Below are 16,730 nucleotides of genomic sequence, written 5' to 3'. Positions count from 1 at the left end.
ATCCCAAATAAATAATTGCTGATTCAAAACAAAAAAATCACCTTTAGTTTTGGTTTTATAAACAGTAAGAGAGCAAAGCAAGGATTTACTATCAAATTAAAGTCCTTTTCCATATTATTTTGTTCATTATTCATGACATATATCATGATTTGTAAAATGTCATGTTCTTCAGGAGAACAGAATTGCAGTGGAATCATTGTTAAGATAATTGTTCAATTCTATCTTTCCATTTATGACAAAAATAATTAGTTTCTCAATGTAATTTTGGAAGTACTTTTCCATTTCTATTTGAAGAGTAGGAGAACAAAAATTGAGCTTGTAGCAATTTTTTTACTGTTATCAAATATATTTTCCAAAACATAAAAAACACTTTTCTGTGTATTTTGCTGTTGATGTTTAAAGGCTCTGTTTCAAAGATGTTTGTGCATCAGTATAGATAGAGTTTTTTGTTTTTGTTTTTTTTTTAATTACTTAGCTTGTGAGTTAGTCAATAAAACACTAAATACTTGTCAACATGCAGTGTCAAGTAGTTCTGTTTGTACTTCACCATCCGTTTTCAAATGCTGCTTACAGCATTAAGTTCACTTTAAATTGAGTAGTTTGCTTTAATTAACAAAACAAACATTGAACTCGGTATAATAATAAGCTAGGGACATTTATTTTGTAGTTGTAAAAAATCCCAAACCAAACAACCAGACAAAACTCACCACTACCAACAAAAGATACTATCCATATAATTCTCTCTGAGTGTCATCATGTGTGAATTCTATTTAAATACTTATGTAAAATAACCACAGGAGTGTTTCATCTATGGTTTCTATGAAAAAGGGAGAAACCTTAACCCAAGCACCCATTTACTTAGAAAATAGCTATGCTACCTAAAGATATCATATGCCACAATGAATCAATTAAAGAGCTGAAAGAGGTAGGTATACTTCAAAGAAATATCTAATAATTTAGCATAAGGAATATTAAAATAAACTAGTCTCCAGGCTACATTGTAGAAGCTGAATTTTTATGCACTCCATCCTATGCCCTATTTTGTTCACAAATACCTTTGACAGAGATTAGGCAAAAAATTCTAGATGGCAATAACAATATCCATTTTCCAGACCAAAGGTAAGTACCTGCAGTGTGGCTCTTTTGAGTAGCTGTTCTTTCATCTTCCAATAATAATAATGCTCTTGAAGAGGAACACTTTGAAAATGTGTGTTCAGCTAGTAAGGGGGAAAAAGTAAATTGATCTGCTGCTTCATACATTTTAGAAAGAGATAAAGATCAAAACATGTAATAAGGAAGTTTTTAGAAGTTAGTCAGATGGGTAATTATGAAGGGAGGTCCAGTGCTGTTGGTTCACATCATCAAAGTTAAAAATGAAGTCTTAAAGAGTGTCCCTTTTTTGATTTTTGCAGTGGTAACATGTAATGTTATATTGAAGATTTGGTAGAAATATTTTCTGTGTAATCAAAGTGCTAATATAGAAACCTATATTTATCTTGAGAAAGTCAAGTTATTGATAGTATTACCATCTAGGTTAATTTTTAGATGAGTTGTTTTCTTCTCCCAAGGAACAACTAGCAGAATCTATTGGAAGCACAGCATTGTGCAATGTGAAATTTAGTTGCCCACACATCTTTTGATGAAGAAATGCAGTGAGACATATGTTTTTTGAAAAATATTTTGAGTAAATTTAAAGAAAGATGACTGAGAAATTAAAAGGAATTTCCTAGAGATTTCAGTTTTCATATTTAAATTTCAGTCTACAAAAATACTCAAATGTTACAGTGAAAGTCATCATAATGAAATATGTGCATAAAATCATTGAGATTTTGTTCTCTGAGTAAGAACAAAAGCTGGAAAGTGAGAACTGAAAAAAACTCCAAGAAGTTGGGAAAGTTGTAGATGAGGTTATGGAAGAATGTAAGAATATTCATAATGAACCAGAGGTTAATGGAGCCCAGTATCTTCTCATTTTTGAGATCCAAATGACAGGATGTAAGAATAAGGCAGCACATAGTTATATTTTTATCAAAGTTCTTTTACTGTGCAATTTACAGACCTTGTGACTGAGGTATTTTAGCTGAAGTTTTTTTGGTTTTGCAAGCTTTTGATAAGGTCTTCATGGATTTGAGGACTTCATAGAGAAGTTACAAAGTTTGTGAAGAAACAAATGAGGAAGAACTGGTTGGGGATATAAAGGTGAGGACAGCCTTGGCTACAGTGACCATGAGATGGCAGAGTCAAGGAGCCCAAGAGGAGACATCAGGGCAAAAAGCAGTACAACCATGCACTTCAGAAGAGGAGACTTCAGTTCAAGGATGTGCTTGGAAGAATTCTGTAGGAGATCATGCTGAAAACAAAAGGGGGTTAAGAGAGATGATTGATTTTCAAGGATGACCTCCTCTGTGCTCAAGAAAAGGCTTTCACAATGAACAGTTAATCAAAAGCAGCCAGAAGTCTGTATTAAAGAACAAGGAGCTCTTGACAGAATTCAAATAAAAAAGAAAAAGGTGTAAGAAATGACAGGTGACTCAGGATGAACCTGGAGACTGTATTTGAATGTGCAGACAAGGAAAGATGAAGCCATCCCAGAATTGGATCTGGTCACAGATATGAAGGTCTACAGAGTTCCAGGACTGTATCAGCAGCAAAAGAAAGACAGGGGAAATATGGACCTTTTGCTGAGCCGGCATGGGACCCAGGGCCAAAAGAAGTAAAAGACAGACCCTGATTTACTGAAAACCTTCTTTGCCTCAGTCTTGATCACAAACACTCGCTCGCAGGAATCTCATATCCCTGAAATCACTTTACAGCAGTAGTGCTTTTGTAATGTATCACTAAATTGAATGAGAAGAATTGAAGAAAACGGAAGATTTTTTTTTTCCACGTTTGCTCCTTACAAAGGATGGCAACACTTCCACAGGATGTCATTTAACTTGTTCATTTTTGCATTTCTCTCTGCTTGGATGCAATCCCCAATAGCTTTTCTTCTGCAAATAACTGTCATAGATAAATAAACATATTCCTTCAGCCAAGTTTAACTAGTTAAAATAAAAATTTTATCTTCTTTTACAGTCACAATATATGTTGCATTATTAAACAACTCTGCCATTCACAAGTATAATATTTCAATTTCAGATTACTGTCAGATATTCTGGTTTAATATTTGTGATATCTGATGTCTGATATTTGCATCACAGCTTTGTTACTGAGATGATGAGCATAATTACTGTAGAGATGTGTGCTTCATTATGATAACCTTGTTTTTAATCTTTCCTGGTAGGATTTTGGAGATGATGGGTCCTTGTACATCACTAAAGTTACCACAACTCATATGGGAAATTACACCTGCTATGCTGATGGGTATGATAAGCTCTATCAAACTCATATTCTCCAAGTGACTGGTAAGGAAAAATTTTCTAATTATTTAGTCATAACAAATTTGAATTTTGTGAAGCAGATCTGTTGTTTCTGTTCTACCTTTTTTTTTTTTTTTGTAATGTGTTATATATTAATAAAAAAGGTATTTAAATTTTTCTTCATTGCTCTCCTTCAAATAACCTTGAAATAATGACACAATAATTTAGATTTATTTCTTCCACAGAATAATAACTATTAAAAGATGTAAAGATAGTCCAGAGGACTTGCTTTGCCTCTGTGATGTTATGCAGAGCAGTAAGTGGTTTATATATACATATACACAGAGATAAAGTAGGTTTTAGTATTAATTTAGTAACCTGGAGAACACCCTGGGAAAAATAAATGTGTAAGTTTCTAGTGTTAAGAATGTTTTGTTGAATATAAGATTAATAGAGTGCACTTCCCTGAAGATTTTGTAATTGATGTAGGCTTCTAAATTCACGTTTATGATATTAAAATCTAACCATGATTTTAGTAGATTAACTTGAAGCACCTGGATTTGAAAACTTGATCTTTACATTTTCCTACATCTGTTCAAGTTCCAGATAACACTTCATTGAATTCTGTACTTGAACAAAACTGCTTTGTTACTGGTGCCCCAGACAGGCCTTTACCTTCTCTAGAGCTGGTGTATCTTCTCCTTTTGCTTATATGAAATTTATTTCCTAAATTATTTTAAGGAGTTCTTTTCCACTGATGAAGGGTTTGCTTCATCATCATTGAGGTTTAAAGTCTTTTTTTTTTTCTTTTTCTTAGAGTACTTTCATGGTATTTCAATTAATATTTATCTCTGACTCTTAAGACTCTGCCATAAAGTACCAATGTCTGTTCCATGTTGTTGTTTAATCCTACCCAGAATCATGTTTAACCTCAATCTTCTCCAAATTTAGTTTGCACTAAGAGGCTCTATTTCTGAGTGTCCTGAGGCATACTCTGGCCCTGGTTTCCTGGCCACTGCTGATACCATCATTCTTTCTTTTGTTAGCTATTAATCACTTGCATAAACCCTTATTAGGCTGACTTTAACATCTCATCCAAGAATGCTGAAATACTTCCTTTTATTCTTATCTTCCATGTATATACATATGAAATACAGTTTCCAAGATTATTTTGGCTTTTAATATGATTTGTTCTTCTTCTAATAGCCTTTTCCCCCTTTTCTGTTGCTAATACATCACATTTTAAATTACTTTGACACTTAGTGCTTGTTTGCAGTTTTATAAACATTTTATCTCCACTGTTATGTTTCTCCAGGAAGCTGGTTTGTAATATTTCTCTATCCATATATTTCAGCTTCTTTCCCCCAACTTCTTCACCTCCTGAACCACAACACATTGTACATAGAGTGTTGTCCCCAAGCTAATGGGGACATGGCATCAACATCTTTTCTCCAAATTTTCCTTCTGGGATTTTTTTTTGACTTTTAAAAAGACAGGTAGCAACTACTGGCTAAACCAGTGAGAAGACTGAAGTGCAGTTTATTAATATTTTAATTCCTGTAGACATTGCAGAATTATTGGCAAGCTGAACACGTTAGTAGGTTCTTGACCAACATTCTTCTCTGTTTTATAAGGTTTGGTTCACCCTAAATTATTAACAAAATTATATTCTTATCAACACATTCCTTACTGATCTCAGTATGTAAATAATCCCCCAGAGGTTCACAGCAAGAGTTAAAATACGAAATTTCTTCATGTTTGGCTCAGTTCAGCTCATAATGAGGCAAAAATCCACTCAAGTTCAATAAGGTTTTCTTCAAGACTAGAAAATCAAGAAGTATAATTTGAGAGGGGTGAAGGAGGACAAATGTAGGTTTTTCTGGTGATAAAGTGTCTGGCAGGAAATTGATTTTTCATCTGGAAACCATTGTAAACCTCCAATAGCTGCTATTCCAAAAGCTGCCACTGGAGTGGTACCTTCCTAAATTATTTTGGATATTGATATTTTGGGGAGCAAGAAACAAGAAAAGGAGGCCTTTCTAGCAATAGAATTATTTTCTGTGCATGTTTTGGATAAATGGAGTTACATCCACTGAGATTAAAGGTCAAATGAACAGCTCTTCTACAGTTTAGATCTGTACTTCTAAGGAATAATCTTCTTAAGTACAGTCATGATGGTCAGTACTTGTAGCTGTGATAATGACTAATTAATATAATGATACTTGTATTAACTGGAGAGTCAGTCAAAAGGTTAATGGGATAATGAGACTACGTTGATCACAAAGATTTAATGTGAAGGTTCAGTGAAAACAATGTAATTAGATTTTAAGTTCTTTCTTGGTTTCCATTTACCTACAGCTATATAGTTTAGAAAAAAATTAATATATTTTCGGCTTGTATGCAATTATTATATATATAAATCTGATTTACTTTTACGATTAATATCTAAGATTTTTTTTTAGTTTTGAGTTATCTGGCACAGTAGTAAAGAATAATGAGCTTCCTTTGGAGTCTTAAAAATACATTAATGAGCACTGTAAAAGGCTTGTTTTATAGGGAAAAAATAAGTCAACTCTTATACAAATAATATGGTATAATAAATATTGTAAGCAACCCTATAAGTTCATATTCGGAACTTTTTCATATAAAATACAAAGGAAACAAAATAAAAAGTTGTGATCAGGAAGGAGTAAGTCTTTCATGACATAGTCTAAATTAGTCTTAATTATTAGTAAAACTTTTTATACATATAATTTTGAGATTATATGACTCTGAGACTATATGACTAAATGAATTTGAGTCTGTCAGCTTGATCTTCATTTTTCTTCTCATTCTTTTCTTTTCTTCATTTAAGTATCAGTGATACTTAAATCAGATCAGCAGTTTTGATACCATAAGGTAAAGGAGAGCTGAGTCCCTCAGCTAGATGTAAACTGGGAATGTATAGTGCCTGAAGAATTGTTTGCCAGCTTTGGTTTTCTAAAGTATCTAAGTTTAAAAAAGAGTTATTATATACATCATCAGAAGAATCTAGTTCACTGTAGATACCATGTATTTCTGATTTAAGCTCATGCATTCTCCCTGGATTCAAGACAACTTGAATAAACTATTTTCTTCCTTCCCCTTCCCCATGAGACCCAACTGAAATAACACTCAAGAGGTTTTATAGCAAATGTTAGAACTATTGAATAGTTACATGTCCACCATATTTTATACCAACAGTCTAACATTGCTTTTTGAATTGAAAGATAAGGGATATAGAATTCACTCAATTAGGTGTTATACACTACTCTGCTAAACAAAAACATGCAGTGTCTCCCTTCCCTTTTTAGCCTATGTCATGATCTCTCCCTTGTAAAGTAAGCTTCTTTAGGTTAAGATGCTAGAACATATCTCTTTGAAAGTCAGTGTGAACAGTTACAGTAATTGTATACTTAAAATTTCATTTCTGGTGATATTTATCTATCTGTCTATCTATTTATTATGTTGCTCAGTTACACAAAAAAAAAAACACAAACAAAAACAATAAAACAAACAAACAAAATACCTCATTCAAATGAACCCCAAAGCTTTTACAATGAACTTGTCACATCAAATTAACTTTTTAGACTGAGCCCACAACTGCACTTACATTTCAGTTGCCTGCAGCATGCCTCAGTGGCACAGTTCTTCCTTAGTGGAATATTACAAATATGTTTCAGGGTAATATGAAATAAAAAAAATTATAATGCAAAACAAGGGTTGAAAAACATTATCAGACACAAAGTTGCTGAGGAAAGAGGAAAATGGCAGTAAATACAGGAAAGATCCATCAAGAAATAAACCCTACTGTCATGCAAAAACCTTTGCTCCTGGGAAAATGGTGCTGAAGGGAACAGCATTTACTATAGAGAAAAGGGGTGGTAAAAGAAAACTCAGACATACTTTCAAATGAGCAGGTCCTCTTCTCCCTTTCACATCTCCTAACAACTCTTAAGTAGTTAATTCAGCAACTGTAACATTTTGTCATGTAGGATTTTATTTGTCAGTTTAGGAAGAATTTGATTTCAGTTATAACATTTTCTGAAACCTTTTTAACAATAATAATGCATCACAAATATTGCATGCCTTTTTCCCAAATAAAACTAATATGTTCCTCTTTACCTTCTATGAAAATTCTTTGAAATTGGACTGTTAAGAAGAATTCTCTTCACAAGTGCTCAGTAGAAATCTGTCACGGTGAAGTAGTTAAATACCCATAAGGTTCTATATGCAATGAGTCTATTTCACTGACACAAAAAGAGACAAGAAATACCCTGGCATATATAGTTGAAACATAATTAATTGCTATTGGTCCTAAAAGTTGTTTCTGTTGCTGAGATGCTTGAAAGTATTCAGTGATGGTAATCCTGTCTCTAAGGAAGTGGAAGTCCTTACTTTTCCAGAGACAAGGTGGAAGAATAAACCATTTGGCTTTGCTGCAGTAGGAAATCTAAAACATGAGGTAGGCTACCTAGAGGACCTTGTGTCAAGAGGTGGTGAACAGGTTGGCACGAAAATTGGACTTGAGGAAGTGAGGCAGAGCGAGACTGGGAGCTGCGGCACCAAAAGATGCCCAGACCAGTGAACGTACAGTCAAGCAGGACCCAGTCTGCAGAACAGAGTGGGGAAGGTAAGGTCTCAGTGTGGAGCACACAGTTGCTATGCAAGAGGAGATAGAAGAGGGAAGAAATGGAGGGGAAATAGGAGTGGGAATGTCAGGCTTGAGATGAAAAATAAAGATCCACTTCCATGAAAGCAAAGTCCTCTCCAGAAAATCAATAGAAACCTTAAATGTCTGATTTTTATGTGCTCTTCCTCTCAGCTACTAGTCTAAGAAACTAAAATCCATATTATCTAATTTTTAGCCTTCTCCCATATTACTGTATTGCACTTTTGCAATTTGCATATTGGGGTTATGTTGAAAAGACTGTCCTCTCTAACTGGGTTTAAAATATCCCTGAAACCTACTGATTTTTGCATCCTATCTGAGATAGATCTGTGTATTTCTTGCAATGTAGAAATGTAAGGCATTTCTATGATCTAATGGGACAGCATGCTGAGACGTCTCTTGTAAATGGCTGAATAGGATTTGAAAATATTTAATCTCATGCCAAAATAGACACAGTTAATTTTTGATCTTGTTATCTTCTTTCATTGTTAACTGATACTTCATCCTCTACCCAGCTGTGTTTTGTGACACAACCTAAGTACTCCACGTTTTTAGAGCTACATTAAACAAAACTTTGGTGAATAGGAAATGCATTTCCTTGATCTTATTACAGTTAATATTTTTTATTGTTAGAACCAACCACAAGCAAATTGTCTCTACAAAAAATTAGAGATAAGATAAATAGTTATTCATCTAAAAAAATCTACATAGTAGGGTTTTTAAATCTTGCTTAACCACTGATTGTTAATAGGAATATGTCCACTATGATGTCATATTATCATGTCAGAAAAAGGATCATATGCCCTCTTTCTGACACTAGTGGTGTATGCAGAAGATTTTTAATTGTTAAGAATATACTGCAGCAAGTTTTCAAACCTTAGAAAATTGATGTCAACAATTCTTAGATTTTGTTAATAAAGAAACTCATAAGACTAGTCTTATACATAGATCACAGAATCTGCTGAGTTGGAAGGAACCCATCAGGATCATTGAGTCCAACTCTTGGCCCTACACAGGATGCCCCAAGCGTCACCAGGTGCCCAAGAGCATTGTCCAAACACTTAATGAACTCTGTCAGGCTTGGTGCTGTGACCACTTCCCTGGGAGTCTGTTCCAGTGCCCAAACACCCTCTGGTTGAAGATCTTCTTCCTGATATCCAGCTTAAACCTTCCCTGACACAGTTTCATGCCACTTTCTCAGATCCCGTCACCACAAAGAGATCAGTGCCTGCCCCTCCTCTTCCCTTCATGAGGGAGCTGCAGACTGCAATGAGGTCTGTCCTCAGTCTCCTCCAGGCTCAACAGACCAAGTGACCTCAGCCACCCCTCATATGGCTTCGCTACAAAAACCTTCATGATCCTTGTGGCCCTGCTTTGGACACTTTCTAACAGCACAATGTTATTTTTATATTGTGGTGCCCCAAACCGCCCCCAGCACTCCAGGTGAGGTCACCCCAGAGCAGAGCAGAGTGGAACAATCCCCTCCCTTGCCCGGCTGGCCATGCTGTGCCTGATGCCCCCAGGACACGCTTGGCTCTCCTGACTGCCAGGGCACAGTGACTCACGTTCAACTTGCCATCAACCAGGACCCCCAGGTCCCTTTCCACAGCACTGCTCTCCAGCCTCTCATTCCCCAGTTTATACATGCAACCAGAGTCACCGCATCCCAGGAGTAGAATCTGGAATTTTCCCTTGTTAAACTTTATACAGTTGGTGATTGCCCATATCTCTGATTTGCTGAGGTCTCTCTGCAAGACCTGTCTGTCCTTGGGGGACTCAACAGCTTCTCCCAGTTATGGTGTTGTCAGCAAAGTTACTTAGTATTCCATCAAGTCCTGTGTCCAAGTCTTTAATGAAGATGTTGAAGAGAACTGGGCTGAGGATTGAGCCCTGTGGAACCCCACTACTGACTGAATCCCAGCCAGATGCAACCCCATTCACTGTAACGCTGTTCCTGACCTATGAGCCAGTTGTTCACTCATCACATAACATGGTTATCCAGCTGTGTGGACATTTTGTCCCGAGGGATACATGTCTTGTCTAACATCTTAATTAATGGTCTGAATAATGGGGCAGAGTTCTACCTTCAACAGTTTTGTAGATGGCACCAAACTGGGAGGTGTGGCTGATAGACTACAGGGTCATGCTGCTATTTGTAGGGAGTTTGGCAGGAATTTAGGAAGTTCACCAAGAAGTGCAAGAGTCCTGCACCCAGAGAGGAACAACCCTGGTGCACCAGTATATCCTGAAGACCACCTAGTGGAAAGTGTCTTGGCAGGAAAGGACTTCAGAGGGAAATCAAGTTGAAGATAAGTTAGTGATGTGTCCGTATGGTAAAGAAGGAAAGTAGTATCATGGGTACAGAAGGTCCTGTCTGAACGGGCATGAAGAAGTATAAACCTGAACAGGTTTTATGCAGGTAGGATGGATTGTTGATAGGGGCTTTGGAAACAGGGAAAAGGTGGAGATGAAATGTCAAGATTTGTGAAAAAAGACAATTACAAGCTCTGTACAACCTATCATGACTCACTAATTGTACATTAGTCATTTTATAAAGAAACCTAAGGAAAAATAAAAATCTTATTAGTCAACCACAAACTATTGACCTAAAATTGAGGCTTTTTTCTTTGATACCACAGGCAGTGAAAAGATTTTTTTCTCACAGATTTTTTTTCTGCTTCATAAATTTTCTGAGACACGATTCTGCATTGAATGTCACCAAATATCTGATGAATACCACATCTGTGTGTTGTTATATATATCTGCAGGCATCTTCTGAATTGCTTATAGTTATTTTTCTTAAAATGAAGATAATGTTCTTCACTAAATTATAATTGTTTTCTGTATTCAGTTCCACCAGTTATCCGAGTCTATCCAGAGAGCCAGGCGAGGGAGCCAGGTGTGACAGCTAGCCTTCGGTGCCATGCTGAAGGTATTCCCAACCCACAACTTGGCTGGCTGAAGAATGGAATTGATATCACTCCAAAGTTGTCCAAACAGCTAACTCTTCAAGGTAAAGGGGTGTATTTATTGTTCTCTACACACCGCTAATGGTTTATCTGTGCATCATTTCCATACTAGCTGCTCCTCTTCCATAGTTTTAACAAAGGCTTGATGTCTAAACTAAAACTTTTCAAAAGATGTGAAATCTTCCAGTTACTCCCCAAGACACATATCTTTCAAAGCTGCTTTCTCTTTGTTAGAGTAATGATTGTACTTACTGGCAGGACTACCAGTAAATTGCAGTGTGCTCTTCTCTGTTTGAAAATATGCAGTATCTGAGTGAAGCCGACAGTCCAAGACCTGGTCCCAGCCAGAACTGATAAGAATCTTAATGAGATTTGGGGACCTGATAGTAGAAATGACTGGAGGAGAAATACCCGAAATGGATGTGCTGTTTTCTGAAGGGGATCAGCAGACCTCTGTGGGACTGCAGACATTGCATAAACGCACACCCTACCTTCCCCCTCAAAAAACCCCAAACCTCTCAAATCCTAAAAACCTGCAAAAAAACCCAAACCAAAAAACCCCAGCCAAAGCTAAAGGAGAGTCTTACCTTTAATCACCAGTTAATTTCTATGAATCTTCAGGGCTCAGCAAAATCAGTAGACCTGTCCAGCATAAAATCTCCATGTGTTTTCAGTCTTTCTGGTAATTCTTGATCAGCCATAGGAAAAAAAATCTCCTGCTGCTAGTGTTCCCTTCAAAACTTTCTCTCATTCATCAGCAAAAACGAGGATGTGTAGTTAGGATAGGACTGCAATCAGCCTGCACTGTCAGAAGCAGTGGGACAGACATGGCAAATGTTTCTCTGAAGTGTTACTTCCCCTGTATGTGTCATAGTCCCCTGTTCCTTCATGTACAACTCTCCTGGATATTTGTGAAAATTGCCTTGCAGAAACACTTTCCACTATGAGCAGAAAATGATAAACTTTTCTTCCACAGCAACATTCTCTTAATTTCTCCTCTAGGGATTTGAGGATTTTTTTTTTTCACCTTCCTCTCTGTCCCATCTATTTATGGGTTATTTAATAAATTAAAAGGGTTCTTCTCTAAGCAAAATACATTCAATTCAATTTTCTAGCATGGAATTATTTGAAATAAAACTTTGAAAATCTCATTACATTTTCCCAGAGATTTTTCTGAGTTAAACTATCTGTGCACTTGCTTCAAGCAAGAAAAGTGCTACACCATAAGACAATGCTCCTCTTAGTCCATACTTTAGAATACCTGCAAAGCTGGTTTTTGTATAATTTTTAAGTATATTATACTTAAAATTCAATGAATCATTGTTCACACCATTATTCACATCACGTTATTTAAAAGATATTTACCCATAAAAACTGGACTGTTTGTTAACATTCCTACACAGTGTGAGGTACAATTCCTGAGGTTTCCATAAGCTTCTACGTTGATGTAGAAATTTCAATTCACCTGTTTTCTCTCCTGTTACCTTGCAGTCACACAATACCAAAACTAACTAGGTGCCTCTGCTTAGGAGTGACAAATTAAAATTTTTATTTACTTTAAAAGTTTGGCCTGTTATGTTCCATGGGTTATTTTGTTTAAAAAAAATGATGGTGTCTAGTGACCAAATGCAACATAATAAAAACCTAATATTTACCTGAATTAAAATAAAAATCATAGTAATTTAAATATATGTATAAAACTTTATACTGATATTTGGCTCTGATGTGCAAAATTAACTGAGGCACTCTGAATATCTGTGAGATGAAATAGTGCATGTAATTCACTAGCCAGTTGAATACCTTTGGACTAATTTGGCATGCCTCCAAGTTATGAACTCCAGAATGAAAATGGTTTAATTAGTGTAAGCAGAGAAACCCTTCTGAATTTATAATCTGAAAGCACTAGCATGTCTGCATGTTGATTTTTTCCTCTCCTTTCAGCAAATGGTAGCGAGGTTCACATTAGCAATGTGCGCTATGAAGATACAGGAGCATACACTTGCATTGCAAAGAATGAAGCAGGGGTGGATGAAGATATTTCTTCTCTCTTTGTGGAAGATTCTGCTCGAAAGACACGTAAGTACTGTGAGAAGTATAAAAATATGTCGCCCACACTCAAACATTTAATCAGTATTAAAACTATGAAACATTAAATAAATTCGAGTTTGTGTAGATAGCTGATTTAAAAAAATAAAGTTCAATTAATGGTATCCAAGAGTCACTGAAGGCAGAGTGCACAATCTCCCTTCAGCAGATTAAGTAGTAAAATTTAGAAACATAATGAAATCTCTGATTCATTCTGTGAACCAACATATTTTTTACATTGCTGGTAAATTTTTTGTAGTTTCTTCATGATAGATGTGTTGCATATGAAGGGAATGTGAAAGGAAAAAGGAACTGGATATCTATACTTGGCAATTTTTAGTGTGGTTTCAAGTGGTTTATGGGGGTGTGAGAGGAAGACATTTTCTTCCTGTCTGTTCTTGGGGTATACCAAGAGTCAAAATTGGTCCCCATCACATGACAATAATCATATGACTTGATCTCACCTACTGCTCAGCAGCTCTAGATCAGTTCCAGCCTGCTGTCTTGTGCCTGGAATGCTGAGGAGCAAAGAACACATTCACTTCTATGCTGGGAGTTCAATGTGCCAAAAAAATCAGTATCACTGCTAGCAAGATGCGTTCTTTAGCCTCTGTTAAATAGTAGTGGGATTTATAAACCTTCTGCCTACTCTTTGTCTAACTTGGTACTTTTTTTTCTCTTACCTCACTTTGCTTAGAAAAATCCATTCCTGAGTTTATATTTAGCCCATTTTTTGTTTGGCTTGATTTGTTGGTTTTGTCTGTTTGTTTTTTCTTTTGAATCTCTTACTTTAATGAATTCTACATATTTATTAGAAATACATCCAGTAAAATTATAGTTGTCTTACTAGTGAGTGTGATTGAATTAACTTAAGACATTCCTGTTTATTTAAAAGCTTATCCAGCAGTGCTAGGTACTCGGCAGGATACCAGAGGTGAAATTAGTAGCACTGCAACTCTGCCTGACACTTCCAAGCCACAGCATATTGAGTTCAGTGACACATAGGCTTACTATGCTTTAAATGTTTCAGATGAAATCTTCAATGCAGGATAATTTTATAATCTAAATGTTGATATCCTTATTTAGCTGCTTTAAGTAACAGTAATCATAATTGTAATTTTTCAAAAGCCTTAACATTAACATTTTTAAATTTAAAATTTAAATTTAAAATTTAAATTTAAAATTTAAAGCATTAACATAAAGTGCCATGAAAATTACTGCTCAGACATTTCTGGGAAGACACCTGAGGAGAAATAAGTTGTTTTATCATGCAGAGTTTCTAGTAATCTGGTAACGTGATGTAGCTTGGCCACTTCCGTTTGCCTGTTGCATTGTGTGAAAAATGTGAATGTTGCCAAATTTCAAGACCCTGATGAACTCTAGTTTGTGTTATGTTTGGTTAAAATTTGTTTGGCCTTAACAAATAAATATTTGTAGCCAACCATCCAATTTGCAAGTGTTTTAGTTAATTAATTTTATCTTCTGAAGACCTGATTTGCTGTGAATATGTATGGATATCCACAACTATGCAGAACACTTTTTTCAGGACTTGTAGTGTGATGTAATCATTTTAGATCTGCTACCTTACCTCCTGCCTTGTAGAAACACATGCCATACAGTGAACACTGCTTGTAATAAATGCTTTAATATCTACTAGCATTAAGTTGTTAGAATGACCATTGGTGTCATGAAAGATGTAAAAGAAGGAAGACAGAATATAAACCAAATTATTTCTAAGACAATTCATCCAAAATATATAGTCATCTTCCTTCCTATAAAAGTAATTTACTCTGCAAGTTCTGTGCTGTATGTTGAAGGGAAGCATTTTACCATTATATTCCTTGGCATTTGTACATGGTGCCCCAGGAATTGATCCATGTGTAAATACTCATAAATCCCAAAGGTGCGTAATTATAACATTCAAATTTAGGTGTAGCAGATACTTACATGTTAAACTCCAGTTTGCTCAGAATCCCATTTCAGTACATGCAAGAAGACTAAGGTACATACTAATGAAGAAAGAGCTGACTCTCAACATCATTGTCACAACTGTGTGAACAAGTTACCTTAACAGGTACATATTTTTATAGACACAGTTTAATAAACTGCTGCTGTTTTAAAAAGTTCCTTTACAGGGAGGAGTTGCTAGCACTGGGGAACTGATATTAGATGTGGAAGGGCTCATTATTAACTCTTTTCTGTTTGTTTTTATATTTTCCCCAAAACTCTTGTTCATACACTAAATTAGGGATTATTAGGGAATAAAATTAAATAGGTAAAAACACTTGGATAGGATTGTGGGCTATTTTTTACCCCATCCACACATATTAAGCACAATGCTGCAGCTACTTTTATTTCAAGCCTGTTGATGAGGTCACAAGTTACATTCTAAAGATAGTCTCTGGTGACTGTAAATGTGACTCCGTATGATCTGATATAAACTATTTGTGTCATTGATGACATTTTTATAAATTATTTTGCTTTTATACTCCTTTAAGAGAATAAAACAGACACACATTTTAATTTTTTTTTTTTTTTTTTTTTTATTAGAGGGCTCCCTTTTAGAAATCTTAGGTTAGGATTTAGAATAAAATAAGATCAAATTCTCACTGGCTTTTCAGTTAGTCTGGGCTTCTTTCCTTTCTGATGTCACATAAAGTAAGAATCAAAGTAAAATATAAGCATTGCTGAACATTGAGTTGATTTTCTATTGAGAATTTAGTGAGAACTTAACAGTTGAGTTCTAAAATATAAAGTACTGCCTTTAGCATGATAGTAATTTCAAAAGCCACATAGGAAATGCAGAACATTATTCCATTACCAGTGCATGTATTTTGCTTCCTAGAAAGTTTAATAGTAGAAGTAAATGTTCACTTTTTGACTTATCTGACCTTTTGTTTGTGTGCATGGGAAAACTTTTGGGGTTTAATGTTACTTTACACCAAAACCTATTTTTTTTTTCCCTGTGGAATCTCTCTTTCAATACATTTATGGAAAACTCAGTTCAGTGCTTTGAGAAAAAAATAATATCTGTGGCAAAAAGGGCATGGCTAGTTGATTTCTCTGTAAATTGGTAACTTAAACAGCTTCTAAGAGAAAATACTATATTTTCTGGAACCTCGGACTAAATAAAAATCAGTGTCATTATGGATAAGTGGATTGTTAAATAATAAGCAAACCTTTACCTCACTTGTCTGTCTAAAAGTGCTATCAGACTGCTAGGTTTTCATAATTCACAGGATTGTTATAGATGCATAGAATGATGTGCCTTTATTATAAAGAGAAAAGAAGTGAAGGTAAAGCTATACTGAATTTTGGGAAATGTGATGCTAGTAGGAAAAATAAAGTTTTACAATGTGAAATATGAATTAAGGGTGCTAGGGACTTCTTTGTTTTAAAGTTTCCAGTTTCAGAAATTTGAAGTCCAGTTACCAAGATAACTCAATATAGTTTGATGATAATGGTTCATCATCAGGATGGTAATCTAGATGGAAGTGAATGGAAAATACTCTGAAAATTCTTTGTCATTCAGATCTGTTCAGCACTGAACAGGGAAGTATTGTTCTGTCTCACATAGGTAAAATTTTGAATTGTGGATGATAGTCTCAAGGATAGTTTGACCTCCTC

The 16,730-nt window shown here is 35.4% G+C and overlaps 1 protein-coding gene across 3 annotated transcripts in view; it reads left to right on the top strand.

The window, feature by feature from the left end:
* Positions 1 to 16,730, top strand: part of FSTL5 (follistatin like 5) — a 249,089-nt gene that overhangs the window by 177,959 nt on the left and 54,400 nt on the right. For all 3 annotated transcript variants that reach the window (XM_058838127.1, XM_058838126.1, XM_058838125.1), the window contains exons 7-9: positions 3,284 to 3,404; positions 10,901 to 11,062; positions 12,960 to 13,094. In XM_058838127.1, coding sequence (XP_058694110.1) covers positions 3,284 to 3,404; positions 10,901 to 11,062; positions 12,960 to 13,094 — 418 coding nt within the window. The remainder of the gene's footprint in view (positions 1 to 3,283; positions 3,405 to 10,900; positions 11,063 to 12,959; positions 13,095 to 16,730) is intronic.

Source organism: Poecile atricapillus, chromosome 4 (assembly GCF_030490865.1).
Source record: "Poecile atricapillus isolate bPoeAtr1 chromosome 4, bPoeAtr1.hap1, whole genome shotgun sequence".
NCBI classification, from domain to species: domain Eukaryota; kingdom Metazoa; phylum Chordata; class Aves; order Passeriformes; family Paridae; genus Poecile; species Poecile atricapillus.
This window is presented reverse-complemented; position numbering and strand designations above follow the sequence as displayed.